A 27,813-nucleotide genomic window follows, 5' to 3' on the forward strand; every position below is an offset into this window, starting at 1 on the left:
TATATGTATATGTATATATTTATGTTTGATTATTCCATATTTTACAAAGCAAACTTATCTTCATTAATTCGATGGGATGTAATTTTGTCGGTATGCCGCAATTACAAATTAAATCCACTTATATTCTAATTAATCTCTAAAGTTGAATTAATCAATAAATGTACTGAATTTTAATGAAAGAGTGTAAAAAATACCCACCTTTAAAATATACTGCAATATTGTCAATATATATTGAATATTTATATATATAAATGTTACGGTGCATATCTTATATGAGCACATCTCACATTTAGTCTTTGTTAACGTTACTTTTTTTTTTATTTTATATATTTATTTTAATTTTAATATTTCATAAATTGTTATTGAGATTATTAAATTTTTATAAATTAAATAAAAAATAATATAACTTGCTCATATTTCAAAAGGAACAAATTGGCCTACGTTTTCTATATAATTTATAAAATTAATGATCTCAATAACAATTATAAACTCTTAGAATAAAAATAAAATATATAATAAAAAAAGATGACGTTAACGAGGGCGGTGCTCACATCGCATAACATTTTAGGGATAATATAAATTAAAAATTAATTTTAAAATATAAATTAGAAACTATTTACAGACCTTAAATCATAAAAAATTATGATGGATTTATTACTTTGTTGGATAAATTCAAAATTATGAGTTTGAATCACGTAGGATATGGAAAATTTAATTTTTAAATTCATATATTTCACAATAAATTATATACTTGTATTTTAAAATGAGTTTGTAGTCGGATAACTCTTCCCATATATTTAAATGGATATTTGTGATTTTTTTTTTTGATCTTTTTTGTATGTATATAAAAACTAAATTTCACAACAATTTTGAATAATTATTTATTTATTAGTCAAAATATATTCGTTAAGTTTTATTTGAGTCGATTGTAAAAAAAAATGACTTAAACTATATATATAAAAAGAAACTGACTAACTACGATTAATATTCATGTATGTATTTAAATTAAGTCATTATGCAATTTTATTTAAATATTCATAATAAAATTAGTAATTTTTATTATAATTATAATTTTTTTTATACATCATTAGTAATTTATTTTGTATATAAAATATATAAAAACATATCGATGCACGGTTGCAAATGTTAATTAACAAGCAAAAGAATAAGGAAGATGTAAATCATATCGAATTTTTGTTGCAAAGATTGTTGTGAATTGTGATCAACTAAGCCCATAGTGCTAACAAAGACATCAAGGAAGCCCCCAAGAACAAGAGGAAGTAGGAAACAAACTGCAGCCTAGCGTTGCAGCTCATCCGCTTGCTCAAGAAATCGGCGGCGATGAGATCGACGAGCGCCATGTACACGAGGATCCCGGCGGAGATGGAGTCGAGGATGCCCTCGACCACCAGAGATCTCGGGCTACTAGCATTGTAGAAGGAAGATATGCCGATCCCAATGCCTATCCCGATTGGGGTGGTTATGGCGAAAAAGCACGCCATGAGGGTCGACTGGAGGCTCCTCAGCCTCGCCTGAGAGATGCAGCCTCCGAGAGCAAAGCCTTCGAAGAACTGGTGGAACGATAGCGCTCCCATCAACGGCCTAATCTTGCACGGACTCTGTGAAACTCCGAGCGCTAGCCCTATGATCACCGAGTGGGAAACTATGCCGAGTTCAAGAACCTGCACACACATATTTAGGTGATGAAACAACGGAGAGACGGAGCTTTGTTTTACAAAATTTGATGTGCTAGTTATGTCTCTATTATAAACTTTTATGGATTAATATTCTATAATATATTCGATAATAAATTTATCATGTAAAATGAGGGGTTACTGAAGTGAGGTAGAGATGAACATGCCTGTGAAACAACAATGTGGCGAGCGGTATTATCCTCGTCGTCGTCCCCGCCCTGGAAGCCGAGCGAATGCGAGTGCGAGTGACCGTGTTGATCCTCGGCTCGATGCCCTTGGCACGACCCTTGCTCTTGAGAATGGCTGTGTCTGTGATGTGCCGCATGCGCGTGCATCCCAACAATGTGCATGGCACCTCCTTCCTCTGCTCCAAACACCTTCGTGGCACCCCCCCTCGTCTCGACCGGAACTATCCCTGATTCGGATCCGGTCTCCGACGAATCAGCCTTGGCGATTTGGCTCTCTTCCTCCTGTTTCCTCTGCTTCCTCTCGTAGTACTGCGTCCCGACGAAATCGGCTAGCAATGTCCCCAATGCAGCCATCATTGCAATGAATCCCGAGAAGGGGAACTTCAACCACGGGTATTTGGGTAGGCAAGCGTTGGTTAAGGCCCTGGTGGCATCCGGCAACATGTGGACGAATCCCGTGGCGAGGATGACGCCGGCAGCAAAGGCTTTGGCAGCAACGAACAAGTTGGAATCGGTGCGCAAAAACCGGCGCTTCTTTCCAACTAACGGAATGGCCACACCACCAACTCCCATAACGAGGATTGCAGCGATTGCAACGAGCTTAAGGATGAGAGCATACGAGTAGTCTAGGCATCCTTCATCTTCTTCAAGATGGGCATCACACTCAGTGTTCGACATGGAATGGGATATTTTCTGCACAAATGAGCCTTCCACGCCACCGAAATGAGTGGAATCAGTGTTAGTCTTTCTAGTTCTACAATGATTCGAAGTTAACGCAAGAATCCCATTCGCAAAAATCGAACATCGAGAGAAGTTCAATAGATCATGCTTGAAAACACGGCAATGTGGCCCGATACAAAACAAATAAGGCATGTATAAACGAAAGGCAAGAAGAAAAAAAACTAAATCTTTGAGAATCACAAGTCGGATCGCCCAAGGCCAAGCCTAGTTTAAACCTCCCCGAAGAGAAAAACACCGGAGTAGGAAAGGGAGTACTCGTCTAGGAGAGAAATAGTACATGTCACATAAAACTAAATTGGAAATAGCAACAGAGCCAGATACATAATCAAGCTGTAATTTGCATTCGTGAAACAATGGAAAGACGAAACATGCAACGACAACGTTACAACATGGCGACAAACACTCAAGAATACACACAAGCTCTTAGTCTTAGCATAACGAGGCAAGAAAATAGCAAATTCAATAATCAAAATCCTATCCAAGGATTGATCAAATCAACATCACAAAATGCACAAAACAGAGATAAAAGGAAAACAAATTCAACACTTGGCCAACATTATACATCTTTTTTTTTACCTATTAAGAGACCTAATTATACACTCAAGTAAACTACAGTCTCACAGTTACAGAGCACAAAAAATTTAGTTATTTCGCCTCAAAATTCCCCATTTATTCCATATATGTCACGCAAATTCAAGCATAAAGCTAAGCATAAAATACGAATAAACATCAAAATTCAATCAATCCAAAAGCTAAAAAAGGGGCTGCTGCAATTTACCAGAATAAACTCGAATCCTCTCCCCAAATTCCCCTCCCCACACAACCGGCAACAAATCCTGCGCCACAGTTCAAAAACTAAATCAAATATCAATCCAAATACTTGAAATAAGCAAGCACAAATTGAATTTTTTAAAAAAAAATCTCGATTGTAACGGCGAGGGAGAATTTACCTCAAGAAACGACATGTGCAGCTGGTGAAAAAACCTCTTTTTCACACAATTCCCCTCGAATTTGGAGCTCACCAATTAAATTCCGCAGAAAACCCTCAAACCTAAAAAGATTCGCGCTCAATTAGGTTTTTAACGCATTGATTCAAACCAGAGTCCTGGCGAGTCGCAGGCGCACGGAATGCGGCGATGGTGTCCGTTGAAAAGCGGAGGAATAAAGGTATTTATAGAGATGACGTCGAGATGCGAGGATGTAGAGAGAGAGAGAGGGAATGTTGACATTTTTAGAGAGAGAAGGCAGAGGAGAGGGATGAAACAGGGGATGTTGAGTAGAGATTCAGAGAATCAGAGCGATGGTGTCGACACCATTATGTAATTTTCTTTTTATATATATATTTTTTCTGATTTTATTTACTTACATTTGAAAGTTTTTGTTGTACATATTCGGTTTGGGCTTATCTCACTTATTTATTTATATTCTCTAAAAATAATAGAATGTGCTCATTTTGTGACAACAAAATCTCTTTTACTTTTTAGAAGTTTCTGGTTTTATTTCGTACATTTTAAAGTTTCTGTTGTGCATATTCGGTTTGGGCTTAGTTTGTACTCCCTCCGTCCCATAATAAGTGGCCACATTTCCTTTTTCGTCTGTCCCACTATAAGTGGCTGCTTTCTAAAAATGGCAAAAGTTTATTTTAATTAAGTCAACAATTACTCACTAATTTGGTCAACAATTGTAGGCCACTTTCTAAAAATGCCAAAATTACTTTAATTAAGTCAACAATTACTCACTAATTTGGTCAACAATGGTAGGCTACACTCTATTAAAACATATAACACTCAATTTCTTAATCTCCGTGCCGAAAAGAATGTGGCCACTTATTATGGGACGGAGGGAGTAATAATATTAAGAATGTGCTCATTTTATGACAAGAATTTATTAATTTTTTTTTTATTTTATTTCGTACATTTTTGTTGGATTTGAAACAAATCGTAGATATCATATACTCCCCGTCTCAATTATATAATATTTTTTTTCGAATGTCCCAAATATATATATATATATATATATATATATATTAAAGAAGGTACGTTTTATCACACATTTATTAATATGTTTTATTTAACCAACTTTAATTCATCATCACATAATAAATATATGCATATTAAAAAGTTTAGTTGTATATTTTCATTTCAATTATTTTTATTAATTATTGTGTAAATTTCAATCAACCTATATAATCGGGAACATAAGGAGTATTATTTTTTAAAAGTCACTATATTCAAATAAATACAACACAATCCAACATCCAAACAAATACAACATGCATATCACCACTGAAACTTAAACCAATAACTTTTTGAAATAAAAAAATTTGGTACCTCAATTTTATCGCTTGGACTATGCCTCTCCGACCATAAGTTATCGGGAGTTGGTGGAAATGATCATTTGTTTTATTTTCAAAAAAATATGTTGTCATTTCAAAGGAAAAAAAAAACATATCGTCACTATGAGGAAAACGAGTTGGTATTGACTAGTACTAGAAAAAATTAGGAATATATCAATTATTATGGTACGATACTTCTATGGTTGAGTGCAAACAAACATATATTCCATGAAACTTATGTCTAAGTATATTAATTGCTAATATTAATAGTTATTATGATTAATGGGGTTTCGTATGAGTTAAAACTCTTGTACGGTTTAAATTGGATATTAAAATATAATTTTTGCAATCATTTGGCTACTTTCTATGATAAGAGAACTAGATTTTTTGTGGTTGAATGTTGTGTATCTTACTTGAAGACAATATCTATGTGTTATTTCAAATATAAAGACAATTGGTAGGCCTAAAAGTCAACTTCTTATATTAATATATAATTTTTTTTAAATGATTTATTTTGGAGGTATGCATTTGAGGTTTTTTTTTTCTTTTTTTGGACAAAGGTATGCATTTGAGTTAAATGTTGGTTATATATGTGCAATATATGTATATTCCTAGCTCTATTTTAAAGAAATTAACTTTGAATGTATTATGAATAGTAGACGTCCACTTAGTCTAAATGAGCATTGACTAATTTTTTAATACTCGTAAATAACACTTTGATGTAGCTTTAAATTTATATGTGTCTTTAGCTTAATCTTAATCATTTTTTATTCAAGCACATATCAATTAATAAAATATTTTTTTATAACTATTAAGAAGAGATTTGAATTATTTATTATGCGCGAGTGTGCATGAATGTGTATTCTAAAAAATAATTCGTATCACCTTTCTCCGAAAATAAGAATGGTAATGCCCAATACTTGAGGTTCTGGGTTTGAGTCCTTCGTCGCATAATTTTTTATTTTATTTTATTTACTTATGTAATTTATATATATAAAAAAAGAATGAAAATGTCCAAAACCTTGATTGGGTTCGAGTTAACCATCGTTTGATCTTTAAATTTTTTTATTTACTTGTGTAATTTATCAAAAAATATTGAAAATGTCACATTTTTCTCCTTCAAAAAAAAATCATAGAAAAATAATTTTCTCGCCGTTTTAAAAAATATTACTATTAATTTGTTGTTAGTATTGTAAATTCTATTAAAATCTTATACCCTTATTTTGTTTTATATCAAGATGTATATATTAGAATGAGACGTGCAAGTGGGATAATATCAATTTTTGTGTAAAGTAAATTGTCATAATCTAGCATTAGGTCGAGAAAAGGAAACTTGTTACAAAACACACAAACTTCAAAAATAAATAATTACCCATTATAGCACAATTCATAAATGGTGCAAGTTATATTCATATTCATATAATATAGTTGATGTGATATATTTATGAAAACTTCAAATCAAAGAGTGATTGTCTGAAATAATATTATTTTTGCCCATTTTATTATCTTTACAAACCCATATTATTTTAGTAATTGATAGATTTGAACACGTAGGATTTTCGACGCCCACTTTAATAATTTTGATGTAATATGCGTGACTACAAACACTGTATTGCGTGAAACAAAAGTCAAGTATTTTGATGGTCACATTAAATGCTTATTTAATAGCTCTAAATTAATCTAATGTTTGTGTGTGGTGATTATCTAAAGTGTATTTCCTATTTGTATTAAAAAGGCAAATTTTGTTTTGTTAATGAACATCTTGTTACAACTTCCCTCCATTTACTAGACGATGTCTCATGAGAAATTATATAATTTGAAGACAAATTTTATAAAATTATTTTATTTTTAGGAGGACAAATTTCAGCCCATGCCTTATACTAGGATTTGGTGAAATGTATTGATGCATAAATTAGGAATTCCATAATTTTTGTTTTTGAAATTAGAATTTAGGCTAAAAAACACTTTTAATTAAGTACATAAATTATAGCTTGAGTTATTGTTGGACTGCAACGACTTGGACGCATGAAAATTAAATATTGAGTTTGGTGGATGGATATAAAATATTGGGCTGAAAACAATGAAATAACTAATTATAAAGTTAGTTTGACCCAAATAAATATTGGGCTCAACAATGACTATAGGGCCAGCCTAGAAAAATAAAAAATTATGGGGCCAAGGTAGAAATAAGATTTGTATAGATAAATTTAGTTTAAAATGACATAAAAGCGAGATAAATAAAGATTTAAGATTTATTTAAATGACATAAGCCAGATAAATAAACTTTATAATATAAATATATTCAAGATGAATAAATATACTCAATTGTATTATCCTTCGTGATTGGGCTCGTCCATTTAAATACATCTCGTGATTACATATTCACATAGTTTATAGGAAAAAGACAACGAATAAATTCAGTAATATTATTATTCTTCTTATTTTTATATTACATTGGAATTGGAATTTGTAAAATATTGGTGCTTGAAAAAAGTCATCTTGAGGATATGATTGATCTCAAGTAAAAAAGTTCCACTACTACATCATTTTGTCCAACTTTATGTTAATATTTATTATTTGCATTTATTTTTAATAATCACTACCACATTGCAATAAAAAAAATTCAATACACTATATATATCATGGTTTCTTTATAGTAACATTTTGTTTTTTTGTAAAATAATGTCACGTAATTTATTTAAGGCAAATAAACGTTTCATTTTTTTTTTCTCAATAAATATCACAATGCATCATGTTTTTTTCCTTCTTAAGATTTTCCCCTTTGAATTTTCCTTAACAAGGTTTTTGCGAGGCTCGACCTTTAATCTCCGTTTTTGTGCTTTCGAGATTTTTTTAGATTTGTTCTTTTCTTTGTTTTTATAAAATCGCAATACAGTATACAAATTTCGACATTGAAAAATTATAAGCAGTATCAAATTTAACGCGATGCCACCTCTTGATGTCATGCATGTATTTCCGTATCAAATCCGATATGTCATACAAATTTTTAGCTTCCTAGCATTATTGAAACATATCAAAACGTTGGATATTAATTCTTTAGAAATTAAACAACGCGATATTATTAAAAAGATGTAGGTTATTTAGTTTGTAATCTAACTTTCATTATTTTTCAAAAAAAATATCTCAAAGACTCAAACTCACGTGACTTAAAAAATCTTTCATTTTGAAAAAAAAAATGATTTAAGCTCCGTGCTTATGAATAAAAAAAATGTAAGCTTGAAGAATCTAATAAAGTGATTCATCATTCCATCGTTACATTCTGGAAGACATAACATAAATCAAAACTTTTTTAGAATATAGAGTTTCTAAAATAAAGACGTAAGTTACCAACATCTTATTATTCTTAGTATAAAAAATAACATTTTTTCAAAAAATACATTGAAAATTGAAAACACGGATTATGATTAATCTGCCAATAAGGCTTATCTCAAGTGGCAAAGTTAAAGCACCCAAAAACTCTCATATGTGAGAGGTCTTGGGTTCAATCTCGCATGTGTGCGGATAGTTTTTCCACTTTTGTGTGAGTAATGGTACTGCTTGCGTGCGGATAGTTTTTTCACCTTTATATAGCGTATAGATTTTATTTGTGACTATGTGAGTAAGTTACTTATTTGATAAAAAAGAAAATTTATTACTATTATCAACCCACGTCCACATCCTACAAGTCGACAACACAAAATATTATTTCCTCTATAAAAAAAAAATACAACAAAAAATATTATTTCCTCTACCAAAAAAATAAAAATATCTTTTTCAAAAAAAAGTTACACCACCACCTACTATAGTCTATACACCACCATTGCTTCATCCCCCAATCCATCTCCCCTCTTCCCACAAACCTCTCTCTCTCTCTCTCTCTCTCTCTCACTAACCAGTCACCAAGTCCAGCCAAAATGCTGGAAGATTCAGCCTCTGCAATCCCATCTTCTTCTCTCTGGGCATCCATGAACAGCTGGTTAACCCCCACAGTCCTCTTCCTCCTCCTCAATCTCATGATCGCCACCATTGCCTTCACCTCCCATTTCTCCAAAAAAAACCCCTCCCCCGCCGCCGCCGCCCTCGCCAGATCGCCCTCCCTCCTCCACCGCCTCAAATCCTTCAACAACCTCTACTCCTCCCCTCCGCCGCCCCCCTCCTCCCTCCACCACAAACAAATCCCAGATTCCGACGCCCACGCCACCCACTACTTCTTCCCGCCCCAAGAAACCCCCATCTCCGCCGCCCAGACCGCCCCGGAAATCCCGGCCCACTTCGATTCCCACCAAAAAGCTCCGATCTTTGCAGATTTCGAGGAGGCCCACGAGGCGGAGATGGCGGCGGCGGAGGAGAATCTTGACAAGAGCATGGACGAGGTTTACAACCAGCTCGCCGACAGCCACTTCAGCAGAACTAAATCCGACACGAAGCCCACCGGCGGCGAGATTCCGGCGAAGCTGGCGGCGAAGATGCGGAAGTCGGCGAGCGTGAAGTCGCCGTTCAACCACTTCGAGGAGGGGGACATCGTGGAGGCGCGCCGCCCCGCCACGGCGAGGCCGCCGCCGTCCGCGGCGGCGGACGACGGCGTCGACGCCAAGGCCGACGACTTCATCAACCGGTTTAAGCAGCAGCTGAAGCTGCAGCGGTTGGATTCGATTATCAGGTACAAGGACATGATTGGGAGAGGGAGGTGAAGTTTGGGGGCTAGAAAAGAAATTAATATGTTTTGGGGGGGGTTGTTTTGGAATTTGTGTTTAGTTGTGGGGTCGTTTTGTAATTTTCTGGTTTGTGGGGGGTGGTAAAATGGGGGGTAGGTCTTGGTGATGTTTGTTTATCCATGTGGTTAGTTGGGACCTTTTTGGTAATGGCTTGGATTTTGGGGAGGGGTATTTTGGTCATTTCCGTTGGTGTTTGCATTCATTTTGTAGTGATAATATGGTGGAAAACTTGGGAGGTGGTGATGAATGAATGGCTAATTATTCTTATTTTTGTATTTTGCTTGCTCATCAATTGCAAAGGAATTTGGAATTTACTCATTTTAGTGCATGTGTGGTAGACCTTATAATAAGTCTAGATAATTAAATAATATTATGAGATTATTTATGTGTTTGGTATTCAAGATTATTATTCGAAAAGATTCCGAATAAAATCAAAGTCTTTTTTTTATTTTACTATGGAGTATTTTTTTTAAAAAAAATAACAACAGCTCACCTTTCAAATAATTAATCTTGACGATACAATAATAATTTATTACTATTATTATACTTATTTTATTTTTATTAATCAATTTATTTTTAATATAGGATTAATTGTCTATAGATTACTCAACTTTTATTAAATTTTAAAATGTAACGTGATAACTATTGAATTATTAATTTGATTTGATTTGCTTTTGCCACCAATCATAATCAATTTGTTTGAAATTTTGATTGATGGAAAAACCAAATTAAATTAATAATTTAATAATTCTCACGTTACATTTTAAAGTTTATACCTAATCAAAAATTTATGAATAATTACATCTATTGGTTGTCGGTGCATTTGATGAGTGTGAAATACCGTTTCGAGTAATAATTATTTTGGTATAAATATTAATTTTGAAATTGGATAAAGTGGCATGTGTAAAAGGACATATTTGGGGCATGTGCAAATAAATGTGGCTATAAATGCAATTGCTTGATGCCATGCCACTATCCACTGTGGGCCAATAGGGTTGTAGGGATTCAAAGTAGATAAAAAAGTAGAGACAATTACAAATCATGCTTTTTACAATTTGACTAAAATGGCCCCTCAATTAGGAGAGCTTTTCCATCTATGATTAGTTTTGTTGTCTCAAATCTTTGTTTTGAAATGACCTAACAACTTTGTCTTTGTAAGTTTGTAGGGAAGGGGGAGTTTTTGGTCCATGATAAATAAAAAATCTAGAAACATAAGTTGGATGGTGACAAATTTGAATAAATCTTGTAGTATTTTTTTTGTCTATTTTAAAATTTATCAGTGGTTTTATAGTGATAGATGTGATACTAACCAATTACTATGTGGCACTTCTTTTTAAGTTATACCCACCATTATGTGGAATAGGTCAAAAAGTTGCAACTAATTAAATCACATCTTTAAGTTTTCATATTTATAGAATGGAATCTATGAATTTATCTAAGCTATACTAGCTTTATCAGAAATATTTAATGAGATGTGCAATGATATGAAAGATTAAGTGGTGGTGGTCAATTTCTTTCTATTTTTATGTCATTTTCCCCATTTTCCGTTATTCATTGATTTTTTAACAAGTATTTTTGGTTTACTTTTTACATATTTTGTTTACCTTTAGGCGTATATTTTTATAGTTTTACAAATTAAAAATCTTATCAATAATTGTTTGGTTACAAAGTTTGAGGATAATAAGTAGGTAAATTTGTTCCTCAAAAAAAAAAAATTGGTAAATTTGTGTTTGACTTTTTTGAGAGGGAAGTAACGGTTATTTGTTTTATATAATTAGTGCGTAATCCTTGAGTTTCGATATATAAAATAAAATCATTTAACCTTATAGTTTATAATTGGAGAAAAAAAAGGGGAATTTGGCTGCATGTAGAATTGCCTCATTAAAAATTACACTCATAGTATTGGGCCTACTTTATTTTCAAAATAAAATCACAACATAATTGGGTCACGTCTATCATGAAAATAAAATAGTAGTTGGGCTTATGTGTTTTGGGCCTCATTTGAATTTTGATTGAACAATCACTAAGTGACATAATTGGCCCAATAATATTAATAGAGTGGGAGAGGAAGTGGACATTAAATTAATTGAAAAGTCAACTATTTTTTTTATTATGTTTTTAAACCAAGGGGAGATACATATTTTTTTAGTTCATTTAAAAAAAAAACACTAGATTCATGTAGCTTTTAGGTGTATGATGCTGAAACCTTGAGATTTCCAATTAAATCAATTTAATTCGCTAAATGGTCTGACAAACTGGAGTCTGAAATCTGTACGTAGATATCAAAATATTGAATAAAATTATTTTACATTTTGATTAAATTTGCATACTACAAAAAAAGTAAAATGAGGTTTTGAATATAATTTACTAAGATATTCTTTATTGACTAGAATTGCGTCAAATGCAAACCATATTTGAAGTATATTATAGCACACAGGATCGATATGTCTTATTATTATGATTATTATTTAAATCGAATTGCTCGTATCCTATGTTATATCCCTTAAAAAAAATTAATATATTATATACTATACCATCTCACTTTAAAGTTTTTTCAAAAAATATTACTAGTATATATTTAGAGACGTGGATGATAGACCTTTCTATTTAAAAAAATTAACACCATCCCACAAAAGCATGTATAAATTGAGAGGATTGATATGACACTCATTGTTTGTTATTTAATTTTTATACAGTTTATTATAAATTTGATGATCTCAAAATAATTTATCAAATTTTAGGATAATAATAATAATTAAAAGATTACTTGTGTAGATTAAATGTCAGCGTTGTTTACAAGAGATGCTCGCGTTTTATATTAACAATTTAAAGTTTAATTAAACGCTTAAGCTATAAAATAGTTTTCGAAGTTGTTTCAACACTATTTCCACAAAAAAGAAGTCGACATTATTTTGTCAACATTATTTAAATGGGGTAAACATTTTGTCCGATATTTAGAAAGCAAAGTATATTTTTATTGATGATGCGCCGCCGAATTCACATGACCACATCACATGCATTGCTATTATTATTATTGCATTTTTATTTTTTTAATCCTTTTTTATTTTGGGTTGTTTATAATTCACATTGTGACCGTTGTCCAACCTTTTGAAAATATTTTGACCCTTGATTTTTCATACAATTGATTGATTGAGTCTATTTTTAACACTAATACTCACCAAAGATAGTCAACTTAATTTTTTAATTTAGAATGGATCATCAATTACTTAAGTTAGCAATTTTCTTGATTTAATCATATTATTATAAAAATCTTAGTAACGTTAATAACAAAATTACAATTTCACCACTGTATAATTCCTTTAATATCAAATGTCTTAGACTTTTTGCTTGATATGCATGGTAAAAGATTCTACTAGTTCAATTATTATCACAATTTTGTGAAAAACTCGGAATTGTTTTTTTTTTTAATATACCAAATATTCATCTGCTAATTTATTGATAATTTCATATTAATTTTTTTTGAGAGAAAAAAAAAATTAATTTTTTAGATCGTTGAAATTGATTGCATTTTTCCTTACACGCGCTAGAAAAAAAAAAAAAGTGGAATATATACATAGAGGTTTTTCCAACACGCTTTCAATTCATGTGAATTAACATGTATTTGTAGATATAGGGCATATAATATATTCAAATTATAATTTATGCAAAACCAATTAAACATTTTATTTAGTACACATACAAAACTAATAATCACAATTATATAGGATTCGTTTGTGTGAATTTTGTTACATAAATTACCACGCAACCATAAATATGTACAAAATATTTTTAAAATTTGATGCTTCAATTAAAATTTAAAGACATGTCTAATATCCTCAATTACGGAATATCTCAAAAAATAGCATTGAATCTAATTAATAAAAATAATTAGATAAATAAAATTTCCCAAGACCAAAGTAATTAGACAGATAGGGCCAATACCTTCCTCAGTCCCCCACCTCTCTACTTGGAAAAAATAAGAAATAAATGAAATAAAATAAATTAATAATAAGTAATCATATTTTTTACATGTGTCGGTGGCAACTGACACGAGTGCAGAATTAAGCCTAATTAATAAAACCTGACTAAATAATCTTACTAAATTCTTAATTATTGCATAATAGATTAAACTGCACGCATCTTTGCTAATCTCAAACCTCGATTATCAAAATTTAATTATTAATTTAAGCCTTGTTTATTGACTTTTGAGTTAAGTTAATACAAGAAGACAGCAATGAGTGCTCAGACGATTAATGAACTAATTACACTTTTTGTACTTTTCTATTATGGTAATAATTACAACTTTTTTTGGATCAATAAGTCTCCTACACTTTGAAATAGCATGTTAGTTGCACTTTAAAAATAAAAAATAAAAAAATTTACGGTTTCAGAATCACACATGACTATATAAATATAATTATAAACAATTAAATTGGATTAAGCCGAATAAGTATATATTTTGTTACCTTCAATTCTAGTTTTTTCTTCTGATTTAAGATTTATGTTAATCTAAATGAGTGTTAATGAAAATTAACATAAGTTCAATTGGATTTTTCATATGTTGGAATTTTGAAAATATTTTTTTTTTAATTTTTTGCAATTATATTATATGATTATATATCAGATACTTTTTGTAATTAAAAAAAGGACTATTATAAATTACTAGGATTAAGAGTTAGGTTGTATTTATAAATTCGATGAAAGATTGTGTTAAATTAAATTAATTTGAGAATAAGAACTGGGAGGAGTCAAATATTGTTAAAGATATCAAAGGTAGGCTTTGGAGTTGGAATCAGATTTCCCATGTTGTAGAGTCGAATGTTTCTTTTTCTGTTTGGTGCTCTAACGAGTACTCACCCCTTGTTTGACGTTTTGGTACCTCTGGTACCGTTCAGTTTATTGATAAAAAAAAATTAATTTAATAATCATGGCTAAGTAATAATAATCTAAATTTGAAGTGGATTGATGACTTCATTGACAGTCCAAATAAACTTTTGATTCACATAGTAATTAACAATTATTTACAATAACTAATTTACTTAAAGGAGAATACTTTAGTTGTTGGCAAGTTAATTATGATTATGCGTTGGATTCTTGATTTATGGAAATGCTTCTACTTTAGGCTAAGTCAATACAAATAATTTTTTAGACAAAATGTTCGACACATGCACAAACATGGCTTAATTTGGACTTGGTTAAGCAATTTCATTTTCATATGATTTGTGAAGGACATAAAAATATTTCACCGACTTATATATTCTCGTTTTTGGATAAGAATAAATCTAGTTATGATCTCACTCACATATAATAATAATAATAATAATAATAATAATAATAATAATATTAATAATAATAATAATAATAATAATAATAATAATATGATATACGAGAAAACCCAACCTTCGAGGAATACTATGATAGCAGAAGTTATGGCGGTGGTGGCGGGTATTGTGTTTTGTGTGGAGTGTGATTTCAGGCCGCTTCGTATTTATACTGATTCTATGTTGGCAGCGAGAGTTATGGCTGATCCGGCGGAGGAGGCAGATGTTTTACCGACGGATATACGAGAGATTGTTAATGCTGCTCGCGATAGTATACTTATAGGGGTTTTCCATATGTATAGATCGGCGAATGAAGCCGCCAATTGTTTAGCACAGTATGCGCGTAAAATTGATGGTAGTTGCCAGTGGACACAAGATTTCCCACGTTGGCTTAGGGATATTGTATGTCTTGACATTGAGTAATAAAGTCGTACGCTTTCCCTTTCAAATAATAATAATAATAATAATAATTTATGCCATTTCCGTGGGGCAAGAAATTCATTATGAATATAAATAATATTTATTGAAAAAGGATCAAACCGTAAAGAGACGTCCAAGTTAAGAATAATTTCTTTACTTGTTTGGTTAAAGTTGTGATGCATAATTCAATGCCAACTGGAAGTAAAATTCAAGTGCAGATCATTATTTTTCTTTTATTGCTCCAACAATTTATGAATACATCAAAACTCATTTAAGTTTCAACCAAAAAATTGTTACATATAATAATACTGAAATTCCACGGATATATATAGTATTATATTTTGATGAAATTTATTATCAAAATAACACTCTTATGTAAATTGAATCCCCCCCCCCCAATTTATTTTAAAATAAGTATAAACCATAATTTGTGAACATATTATAAAATACTCCACGATCTAAAATACAAAAATGACTTATAATTTATAGTATTTAAAAACAATATATCACCGAAGTGGAATGTGCAGATAGACGTATCTATAGAAAAAGGGGAATAAAAGTCTTCGAAATTAATTGAACGAAATTTGGATTTATTTATAAAATATAATACTAGTATTTTTATTTTTATTTTTATTTTTGTGGGGCTGAAAATTGGATTTCAAGGCTGGAAATTGAAAGAATTTAGCATTTTGTTGAATCAAAACAAAACGAGAAGGCTCCACTATTGTTTGTCTCAATCCATATCCCACGCGTCATCACTATATCAACGCCTCATAATCAGAGATCACACACACTACACACACCTCTCTCTCTCTCACTCTCACACACACACATATATATTATATATATATATATATAGAGGCGCGCTACAGTGAAACCCCCTATTTTTCGTGTAACATGAGGATAATGAATAAGACATATAATACTAATGAACAAGACATATATCTAACGAATAAGATGTATATACTGATGAAAAATAAGATTTAAAAAATTGGTAATGAATAAGACATATATACTGATGAACAAGGCAGTATATACTGATGAACAATGTAGTATATATTGATAAACAAAAAAATTTAAAATAACCCCGCGAAAAAAAAAATCATCTTCCATATACAATATCAGCCATAGGATTGATAAAATAAACACACAAAATCGTACCATAAATCTCATTAAAATTAGGGGGTCTCATTGGAGCGGCCGTCTATATGTATATATATACAAAACCAGCCATGCAGCAGGCAAAAATTGAATAAAATAAATGAAAAATTAAACAATATACAGATTTAGAGCCACAATTTGTTGAAGTGGCAACCATTACTTCTTGTTTTTCACTGTCTACTTTTTCCATCTTCTTCCTCTCTCTCTCTCTCTCACTAGAAATTCTTCTTCTTTCTCTCTCTCACTAGAAAAACAATTTCTTTCTCCTCACTTCACTAGCTCACTTTCTTTAATCTTCAAACCATTTTATACTAATTTTCTTACATCAACTTCTCCACCTCTTCTTCTGGGCTCTCGATCCTAGTTTTCAGTGTCTCTCTCTCTCTCTAACTCTTTTTCTCTCTCTCACACACACACACACACACACGAGCAAATCTGAACACTACACATTTAATTCCCGAACATGACTGACAGAGTCTACCCATCAACCAAGCCAAACTCCGCCGCCGCCGCCAAGCCCACGGCGGCGGGGCCCCTGCCCGCTCCACCGGCGAAATACAACCCGAACCGGCACCCCTACCGCCCGAATCCGACCTCGCGCCACCGCCAGAAGAAAACCCCCAAATTCAGCTGCCGCCGCTGCTGCTGCCTCACCTGCTTCTGGTCGGTCCTCCTCCTAACCCTAACCCTCCTCATCGCCGCCATCGCCGCCGCCGCCTTCTACGCGCTCTACCACCCCCACCGCCCGGCCTTCTCCGTCACCTCCGTCAAAATCTCCGCCTTCAACCTCACCACCACCCCCGCCGACGACTCCACCCGCCTCACCGCCAGAATCAACGTCACCCTCTCCGCGAAGAACCCTAACAAGAAAATCCAATTCGCCTACGACGCCATGTCCATCGCATTGCTCTCCCGCTCGGTCATTCTCTCGAACACCTCGTACGCCGCCTTCAACAGCTCCGCCGGCGCTATCTCCGTCATCCACGCCGCCACCCCGCCGCGCACGCAGCTCCTCGACGCCGATTCGCTCAACCTGCTGAAATCCGACCTGCGGCGGCCCCGCGGCCTGCCGATTCGGATCGTGGTGGACACCGCCGTCGCCGTGAAAATCGATAAGCTGAAGGCGAGGAAATTCGGGATCAGAGTGAAATGCGATGGGATTCACGGCGCCGTGCCCAGGGGCAAAACCGTCATTCCGGCCAACACCGCCGCCGCCGACTGCCAGGTTGATCTCAGAATCAAGATCTTGAAATGGACCTTTTGAGATTTTATTTATTTTATTTATTTTTGATATAAAATCATTTTGGCATTTTATTTATTTTTAAATGTTTTATTATCAATGCGATCGATGCTGCTATACTTTTTTTTTCCTTTTAATTTATATTTTTCTGGTTCTTTTGGATATACAAATGCAAAGTTTGGGGGTTACTTTTTGTTATTAGTGGAAACTAAAGGGATCGGTATGTAATTAAATTTTATTTTATGTTTGGTAATTTTATTATTCTTTTTATGGTGCATACGCGTAATTAAATTCCAATAATTGGTATTGTTACATTTAATAATAGCATGAATTGCATTCATAATTTGATTATTGATGGTTAGATTTAGTTGAATAATTAGTAGCGTGTAGATACAAAGACAATTGTGTTTGTTTTCACTAAATTATCAATTGTGAGAGCTGTATTAACAGTTCCCACCACTAAGTGTAACAGTGAAATTGGGTTCGAATCTTACAAATACTTTATAAACTTAATTTTATTTTAAAATATATATAAAAAATTTATTTAGTAAAATGAAGCCGGTTTTGTTGACTCATTTTCACTTTCGTCGTATTTTTTAAGTGTAATATGTTACATTCAAAATTTTATTTCGTAAGGTTTATAAATGTGTGACTTGGTAGATTTTGTAAATTGTGTGGATATACCTAATAGACAAATAAATATATTTAAAATAAATTAATTTATCAAATAAATGATAGATTAGACTGAATAATTTTTGTCTAATCATTTTATCACACAATATAGTCAATGCGCTTTCTATGTAATTTTACAATAAAGTATTTAAATTTTATCAATTATACTTTTTAAATCGATCTATTGTTATCTACACCTTTGGAAATTTGTGGCTTTTGTCATATTTTTTGGCTGCGCAACGGTAAGCTTCAATTCTTTGTCTAATTATTCCGTTAATCTTATCTTTTAAATAGTACTTAATAGTAATAGTAATAAAACATAAGCACTTTGACCATTTCTCATGCAACATACATAAATGTTTGTATATTTATATTCCCATTTTTCTTTAGTCCAAATTCAAGTGACCGTTCGCGCACGCACACACACATAAATCTAAAATGCATTTATAATACTTATAAAAATAAAAATATAATTATTAGATTTGATTAAATTAAAGATGGAAAAAGAAAAGTAAAATTAATTGGTGTAAAGTGATAGAGAGGAGTGTGATGGAAAACATGGAATAAGTGTTCACGTGGATGTGTGGTTTCCTAGATCTCGCCATGAAATAATTATTATTTTATCTATTTTCCGATTTTTTAATTTTAATATGTGGTGTAGGTTTTGCCAAATACGACATCTACGAAGTTCTAGAAAACTGGCCAAAACCATTTGTTGCATAGACATAAATATTGGTTCATTGTTTAGCTTAACTATGAATAGGAGAGAAAAAAAAATTAAAAATTGTTGGGTGAAGCGAAAATTAAGATATAAATGGTTCATCATTTAATCTACAAATAAGACAAATATACAACTTTGACTCAGGATAAATTTCTCTCTTCTTCAACGGCGGAGGCTGCCAAGATGGCGCAGCCCCGCCGATCACCATGATTTGCATCAGCTGGAATGCCCGGGGGTTGGGGAGCTCCCAGGCATTCCACGAGCTTCGTCGGCTTGTGGCCGGCTACTCTCCAGATCTGTTATTCATCTGTGAAACGAAGGTGAACTCAAAAAAGTGCAGGTGGTGGCGGGCGTACTTGGGATTTGAAGGGCAGTTCGTGGTGGACTCGCGAGGTGCGAGCGGCGGTCTTTTGCTCTTGTGGAAATCTTCATGCCTGGTTGACATACGCAGTTTCTCCTCTGGGCATATTGACAGTGTGGTTTCATCTAATGAGCTAAAATGGCGGTTCACGGGTTTCTATGGGCACCCGGAAGCCCAACGACGCCCCGACTCTTGGGAACTCATGAAAAGGCTATCTTGCAGCGGACTTGAGGAACTTCCTTGGCTTATGGGCGGGGACTTTAACGAAGTTTGTTGCCGTGCGGATTGCTGCCACAGAAGTCGATGCTCGTGGAGCCAGATTGAGAGCTTCAATCGAGCTCTGATGTATTGTGGTCTGAAATCTCTTCCTTGCGATTTAAAGTTCACTTGGTACAACCAACGCAAAGGAGAGGATGCTCGGTGGCTGCGGCTGGATCGTTTTGTCTGTAATAGGTATGCCAATGACTTATTTGAGCTTCGGACGGTGAAGGGCCTGGACACTCACCGCTCGGATCACAATCCGATTCTCTTAGATTTCTATATCAAAGAACGGATGGTGGAAGAAAGAAATGGTGAGAAAAGATTCCACTTTGAGCATAAGTGGTTTCTTGATAAAAATTTCCCTGCAGATTTTCTGGCGAACTGGACAAAGAGTGGTTCTTTTTCCCTACATGAACGCTTAAGAGAAAGTACGGAGTTCCTCTCAAAATGGGCGAAGAAGAATTTTGAAGCTCCAACGAAGAAGCTTGCTGTACTTAGGCAGCAGCGCCTCAAGCTCTTGAAGACGGGGTCAGATTCAAAGAATTTTCATAAAGATCTCCACCGAATTAACAAAGAGATTGAAAAGATGACCGAGGCGGAAGAAATCCACTGGAAACAACGCTCCCGGGCGAATTGGCTTGGTTTGGGAGATCGAAACACAAAGTATTTTCATGCTTTTGCTAGCAAAAGAAGAAGGAAAAACACTATTTCAGTTTTGAGGCGGGCAGATGGAGTCATGGTAAAGAAAGAAGCTGAAATAGCTTCTGTTATCCGGGACTATTTTGCTGACCTATTCGAGACGAGATCGCCTAGCCCTGAGTCCATCTCAAAGGTTTCTGAGACTGCGACCACGTTCTTCGGAGAAGTTGCACGAGAAGAGATGGGAGCGAACTTCACGGAGCAAGAGGTCCGGAAAGCAATATTCCAGATGCACCCACATAAAGCACCGGGACCGGACGGATATCCTCCCCTCTTCTTCCAGAAATTATGGGGTGAGATTGGCGATTCGGTGACTAAAGAGATCCTCAACGTGCTGAATGGAAGAGCGAGTGTCCGGGATTGGAACAAAACCTTGATCGTGCTTATCCCAAAAACGAAACAGCCTAAAGAGGTGAAGGATTTCCGTCCTATCAGTTTATGCAACACGACTTACAAATTGGTGGCTAAGGTTTTGGCGAACCGCTTGAGAGCTCACCTGCACCACGTGATTGATGATTCGCAAAGTGCTTTCATCCCGGGCCGCCTAATCTCGGACAACATCTTGTTGGGATACGAATGTATGCATTGGCTCAGAAGTAAAAAGATTGGACACGATGGTTTCGCGGCGGCAAAATTAGATATGAGCAAGGCCTACGACAGAGTCGAATGGCGCTTTCTTCGGGCTATGATGACTGTCCTTCGGTTTCCCCTCCACTTGATCGACTTGGTTATGCAATGCATATCTACCGTGGAATTCTCGTTCGTGGTCAATTGTAAGGTTTATGGGTCTCTTATTCCCTCTCGAGGCCTTCGACAAGGCTGCCCCTTATCGCCCTTTTTATTCGTTATCTGTGCACAGGGATTCTCATCGTTGCTCAGGAGCTATGAGAACCAAGGGCTGTTCAGCGGCATCACCTTGGCACGTCACTGTCCGACAATCACAAACCTTTTCTTCGCCGACGATAGTCTCATCTTTTTTAAAGCAAACAAGGAAATCGCCAAAGGCCTTAGAGAGGTTCTGCATCTCTATGAAAATGCGTCTGGCCAAGTGATTAACTTCGATAAATCAACGGTCTCTTTCAGCCCGAATACGAAACAAAATGATATTGAAGGTGTTCTTGAGCAGTTGGGTATACGAGAATCTCAGGGGCATGCTATGTACCTAGGCTTGCCCACCGTCATCCTCAAACAGAAGAAAATTCACTTCGAGTACTTGCGTGATCGGATTGTTAAAAAGATTCACAGTTGGGAAGGAAAGTTTTTCTCAGCCGGGGGTAAAGAAGTCCTCATCAAGGCGGTACTACAATCCATTCCCACATACGCCATGGCGTGTTTCCGCCTACCGGTGGGGATTTGTATAGATATTGAAAAAGCTTGCTGCGACTTCTGGTGGGGAGAAAATGATAAAGGTAAGAATATGCACTGGGCTTCCTGGGACCGTCTGTGTAAACCGAAGACCAAGGGTGGGGTGGGTTTTCGAAAACTCAGTGCTTTCAACCAAGCTCTCCTAGCAAAGCAAGTTTGGCGAATTTTAAAGAACCCGAACACCCTTTTGGGTCGAGTCCTCAAGCAGAGATACTTCAAAGATGGTAACTTGATGGAGGTGAAGATTTCTCCAAACAGCTCTTTTACCTGGCGATCTTTATGTTGGGGTAGGGAACTCATAGCTCGCGGATTGCGCTGGAAAGTTGGTGATGGCAAGAGCATTAGAGTTTCAAAGGATCGCTGGATTCCGGGAAGAGATATTTGGCAAAATCAGCAAGTTCCCACTGAGGATAACTATGGGAAAGTCGCTGATTTTATTACTGCAGGAAGACAATGGGATAAGGGCAAACTTTCGGAAATTTTCCCGGATTTTCTGGTATCCGGTGCTCTCAACAACATGATAGCAGTTGATGATACTTTGGCAAAACGGCATTTCCCGGTCTCAGGTATCTGCTCTTGGTGTCGAAAAGATTGTGGCACGATTGTGCATTGTTTAATTGCTTGCGACAAGGTCAGGGCAGCTTGGAAGAAATCGTTATTTTGGAATGATATCAAGCAGTTACTGCATCTTTCCTTGCGAGACTTAAGCGGTGTGGTAGCTGATCGGAATGGTGACGAGGGGCTCGAGCTTTGGTTTTTCCAGCTGTGGTTTGCGTGGAAGAGCTTATGCGAGATTAAGCATAACCCGGAAAATAACAAGGCCTTTATTGATTTGCAGGATTGCCACCTCTGGTTAGAAGAGTATAAGAAAGCGAGGCTACACTCCGCGATTCCAGATCGCGTTCTGCCTCTCGAAGGGGAGCGACGGTGGTATCCCCCTCCGCCTGATGTCCTCCGACTGGACGTGGACGTCGCCTTCGAGGAAGGGGGACAAAGGTGGGGCGCTGGCTTCATTTTGCGAGATTCCAGGGGCAACATTGTGGCTGCAGCCTGCCAAAGAATCAGCCATTCCCCCACAGTGCTCATGGGCGAGCTCCACTCCATGCTTTTAGCGATTGGGTTCTGTCTCGGAAATGACTATGGTCCGGTCGTCCTGTTCTCGGACTCCCTGCTTGCAATCCATGTACTCCAAGAAGAATCTCGGGGCTCCGATTTCTGTGACGAGTTGTGGGAGGCGTTTCAACGAGCGATGGAGAACGTGGTTATTGGTTTCTTTCACGCTAGACGTGAAGCCAATAGAGCTGCTCACGAGCTAGCTCGTTTTGCTTTATCTGTTTCCGATGTAATGATCTGGAAGTCGAGTTTCCCAACTTGGCTTCGAGATATTGCTCTTGCTGATTTATAGTAAATGAATCTTCGGTTTTGTCAAAAAAAAAAAAATAATTGTTAAATAGGATAGAAAGCTGTATACAACTCTTGAGCATCTTAATTTAGATCTTATGACAAAAAACTTTCATGAATTTTATTTTTTGATCATGCAACAAATCGAGTTGGACTGTGATATATATATATATATATATATATATATATATATATATATATATATATATATATATATATATATATATATAGGGTGGGGTTAAAATAGAAATCCCCCTTAAGATGAGAACTAGGAACCACATCTAAACCACTCATTCTTATAAAATAAATGGTTGAGATTAAATTAGAGATGCACATTAAAATATATGCTGTAAATGTATTTTTAATTAAAAGGGTAGAAATGTAAAGAATGAAATTAAAATTTACACACGAATCATTTACATTTTTCACTTTCACTTTCACTTTCATCTAGGGCTTGAGAATCAAAAAAACCGCAGGCATCTGTGCAGTCGACGAAGGATCGATCTGCACGCCGGCGACGAAGGACCGATCTGCACGCCGGCGACGAAGCATCGGTCACAGGGTGTTATTCGGCGGCGGTTTCGTCGATCTGTGCAAGGGCTGTGCAAGGTTCGAAATTTTCCCTTCTGTAAAAGGTTCGAAATTTTAGCGATCAGTCCGATTGGGTCTTTTCCGGCGTTTATCGAAATTTTCCCTTCTATACAAGGTTCGAAATTTTCCCTTCTGTGCAAGGAGGCCGATTAATCCAAGAGGGGGGCTTCCGTGTAATCAAAGAGGAGGCCGATTCGAAATTTAGGTATTTTAATTGCATAGATGTTTTATATAATTGCATAGCTGTTTGTTTTATTTGGTTTTATTTGATTAGAATTTGAGATATTCACGATTTGGATGCAACCAATTATGGCCGATTTTGTTACTTTTTGTAAAATTTAATAGATGATGGGTGTTGTTGATTTGCATTGATGAAAGATGGTGATGCATAGATGTTGGATTGTGTTTCACAGTTATCATTTTTCGCGATTATTTGATAGGTTTTGTTTGATTTTGCATAGGTGAATGATTATGTTGCCTTTTTTGAAGTTGTTAGTGCATAGATGTTGGATTGAGTTGCATAGTTATAATGTATTGCGATTCTTTGATAGGTTTTGTTTGATTTTCATAGATGAAGCATTGTGACGCATAGATGTTGGATATTTATGCATAAATGGCAAAAGTTAAAACTTTTTTTCTGTTTTTTTAGTGAAGTTACATTTTCTGAGGTTGTGATGCATATATGATGGAGCGTGATGCATAGATAGACTTTTTGAAACGTTTTTTTTTTTTTTGTTACTGGGGTTGCATTTTTTGAAGATAGTAATGCATAGATGTTGGAGTGGGTTGCATAGTTATCATTTCTTGCGATTCTTTGGTAGGTTTTGTTTGATTGCATAGATGAAGGATTGTGATGCATAAATGTTGGATATGCATGTATGAAATTAGTAAAATACGTCTAGGTTTTGTTTGATTTTGCATAGATGTTGGATTGTGTTTCACAGTTATCATTTTTCGCGATTATTTGATAGGTTTTGTTTGATTTTGCATAGGTGAATGATTATGTTGCCTTTTTTGAAGTTGTTAGTGCATAGATGTTGGATTGAGTTGCATAGTTATAATGTATTGCGATTCTTTGATAGGTTTTGTTTGATTTTCATAGATGAATCATTATGATGCATAGATGTTGGATATTTATGCATAAATGGCAAAAATTGAAACTTTTTTTCTGTTTTTTTAGTGAAGTTACATTTTCTGAGGTTGTGATGCATATATGATGGAGCGTGATGCATAGATAGATGCATAGATGGTGGATATTCTATTTGTGTGTAATGCATTCTTTGTTACAGCTTGTAGATATAGCAGTGGATCAAGAGAACTTTGGGAAACAACTTATGAGGAAACTACATAAGTTAGTTTTGATTCGGAAGGACATGGAAGCAATGATTGAACTCACGAAAACTGTTGATGTTGTCGACGATGGCTTGAAGAAAGCAATAACTGAGGCAATGATGGAGTTGGGACTCCAAGATATGAGTAGCCCTCCAATGAATGCAATGGACAACACACAGTTTTGGAATGAAGTGATTGATGCCAGCATTGAAATAGAATCCACTTACGAAAAGCGTAGGGAAAGAATGGTTGACTTGTCAGGTGGTCCAACTTTTGATCTTGGGATTTCACAAATGGGCATGGACACAGGCGATCAGCATGGGGAGATGCAAACTGAAGAGGCAAGTAAATAATGCATTACATTTGTTCTGTTACTATAATATTTGGTGTGCATAAATGTATAGACTTGGGAATTAATCCTTTATTTACTTTTGCAGTAATTGGTTTTTTTAGTGGGAATGCTTAAGTATAGTATGTGCACACTTTCGAAGTTTTTTTAATTCTAACTACGTTGTTTCTTCTATTACTTTCGATTCCATATAATGCATATTTTTCGATATGCACATTAAAATATTATAGTTGCACGGCAGAATATGTTTGATCACATATGATTTATAATTAATGTTAATGTGATTGTAGGTTGGCATAGAGAAGGACAAATGTGTTGGTCATTCAGATGATGGACAAATTGAGATTTATGACCATGGTCAAACAAAAGATATCGTTGTTGGTCCATTGCCACGGAGAAGCAAAAGAAAGATGGTAAAAAAATAAGTGACGGCAAATTTTATTATATTCGATATGGTTGTATAAAAGAATCAATATATGTTTTGTGAGTGTTATATATTTTTGAATTTAGATGTGGATATGAAACTTGTTGTTGGCATCTATTTAAAAATATATAATAATTTGCTCCATATAGTTTACATGTTGTGGTATTATATATGCATTACAATGCAATAAATTGTCAGAAACAAATTCAAAATTAAATACAATGGTTTATGCAAATTAAGCTTCAAATATGCAACGCACTATTTTATGTATGCAGTAAATAAATCTTGGCATTTTTGTTATTAATTCGAATTGGAGCATGTAAAATAAAAAGTATGCAATTAAAATTAATACTTATTTACACCTATGCAACTCAAACATCTAAGCATAAAAATCTATGCATATACATAATATTAAGAGTTTACAACCGGTGCAAAAATCTATACATCATAATCATTCACATATGCAAATCAAACAAAATGATAACTATGGAACACACAAATCAAACATCTATGCATAAAAATCTATGCATTTAAAATAAAAATTATGCAACTAAAATACTACAAATATTTTGTACAAAACATAATTTTTGCACCGTTTTTAAACAATTAACACTGCAAAAGAACAACTTCCTCAAAATCAAATAAACATAAAATCTTTTCAAAAAAATCGAAAATAAATAAATTAAATTGATCAACAAAAAAAATAATACAATTAAATTAATAAATACCTTCAGTGTTCATCGTGTATAAATACTGGTACAACTGTCATAAAAAATAATTGATATTAAGAGTGGAAGAATAAAGAAGACTTGGAGAAAGAATGAGAGAAAATTAAGAACAGGAAATAAAAGATTAAAAGCGAAAAGAAGATCGTGAAAATCATCTAGGTTTAAGAAAATTAAGAACACACGACTACCTAAAAATGCACAGATTTCGTGAATATCATCTAGGTTTAATTAGGTAAACAAAATGCTGCATATCATAGAGGTTTAATTAAGTAATTGTTAAAACTTAAAAGTGTAAAACAGATCGTGCATATCATGTAGAATTAATTAAGTAATTGTTAAAAGACAAATGTAACCTTATACTAATTGAAAAGAAAAAAAAACGGAAGTCAACAACTACTTTTAACATATTAGGCGTTAGTTTTTTTAAATTAATCTTATCCATTAGATCTTCAAATTTAAAGGCTTAGATGTGGTTCCTAGTTCTCATGTTAAAAGAGGTTTTTATTAGAACCTCTTCCTATATATATATATATATATATATATATATATATATATATTTATCACAATATAACTCATTAAATATTTACTAGATTCTCACAATATAATTCATTAAATATTTACTAGATTCAAGCTCATATAGGGATGACAATTTACCCGGTAACGGATATCCGCGAAAATCCGAATCTATTAGGATGGGTTTGAAAGACATTTGATATCCACGGATAGTTTCGTGATTGCAATTCACTATCCATTTAGTTCGTGGGTATGAGTTTGGATACTTACTATTCATACTCGTGAAACCCGTTTACCCGCCAAAAATATCCGCGAAAATATCCATCAATTACCCGTGAAATACTCACAAAAAAATCCTAAAAGTATGGGCTTTGAATATACATTTGAGATATGAATTTAAACTTTATTGTTTGTGAATTTCAACATGGATGAAAGATGTGAATTTGAACTATATTATGTGTGTGTATTTTTTTTTTGTCTATCTTGATGAGGAGTAATATGTGCAGAGCAGAGAAATGATATAAATCAGGGGAGCAGGCTTTATCAGAGAAACGGGCCTCACCAGTGGAATGGATACATCA

The 27,813-nt window shown here is 34.4% G+C and overlaps 4 protein-coding genes across 4 annotated transcripts; 3 read left to right on the forward strand and 1 right to left on the reverse strand.

Annotated features, from left to right (window-relative positions):
- Positions 1–1,150: 1,150 nt before the first annotated feature.
- On the reverse strand, positions 1,151–4,012 carry LOC131015388 (zinc transporter 4, chloroplastic). The gene is made up of 4 exons (XM_057943769.1): positions 3,574–4,012; positions 3,402–3,459; positions 1,862–2,589; positions 1,151–1,682 (listed from the first exon to the last, which is right to left on the reverse strand). The coding sequence occupies exons 1-4, from the start codon at positions 3,586–3,588 to the stop codon at positions 1,227–1,229; spliced, it is 1,257 nt and encodes a 418-aa protein (XP_057799752.1). The 5' UTR covers positions 3,589–4,012; the 3' UTR covers positions 1,151–1,226.
- Positions 4,013–8,750: 4,738 nt separating this feature from the next.
- On the forward strand, positions 8,751–9,940 carry LOC131015435 (pathogen-associated molecular patterns-induced protein A70-like). The gene has a single exon (XM_057943838.1). It carries the CDS (start codon positions 8,873–8,875, stop codon positions 9,647–9,649), a length of 777 nt encoding a protein of 258 aa, XP_057799821.1. The 5' UTR covers positions 8,751–8,872; the 3' UTR covers positions 9,650–9,940.
- Positions 9,941–16,659: 6,719 nt separating this feature from the next.
- On the forward strand, positions 16,660–18,092 carry LOC131015433 (NDR1/HIN1-like protein 6). The gene has a single exon (XM_057943836.1). It carries the CDS (start codon positions 17,039–17,041, stop codon positions 17,837–17,839), a length of 801 nt encoding a protein of 266 aa, XP_057799819.1. The 5' UTR covers positions 16,660–17,038; the 3' UTR covers positions 17,840–18,092.
- Positions 18,093–23,703: 5,611 nt separating this feature from the next.
- On the forward strand, positions 23,704–26,144 carry LOC131015461 (uncharacterized). The gene is made up of 4 exons (XM_057943880.1): positions 23,704–23,904; positions 24,002–24,091; positions 25,176–25,559; positions 25,858–26,144. The coding sequence occupies exons 3-4, from the start codon at positions 25,221–25,223 to the stop codon at positions 25,990–25,992; spliced, it is 474 nt and encodes a 157-aa protein (XP_057799863.1). The 5' UTR covers positions 23,704–23,904; positions 24,002–24,091; positions 25,176–25,220; the 3' UTR covers positions 25,993–26,144.
- The last annotated feature ends 1,669 nt before the right edge of the window (positions 26,145–27,813 follow it).

Source organism: Salvia miltiorrhiza, chromosome 3, assembly GCF_028751815.1.
Source record: "Salvia miltiorrhiza cultivar Shanhuang (shh) chromosome 3, IMPLAD_Smil_shh, whole genome shotgun sequence".
Classification (NCBI taxonomy): domain Eukaryota; kingdom Viridiplantae; phylum Streptophyta; class Magnoliopsida; order Lamiales; family Lamiaceae; genus Salvia; species Salvia miltiorrhiza.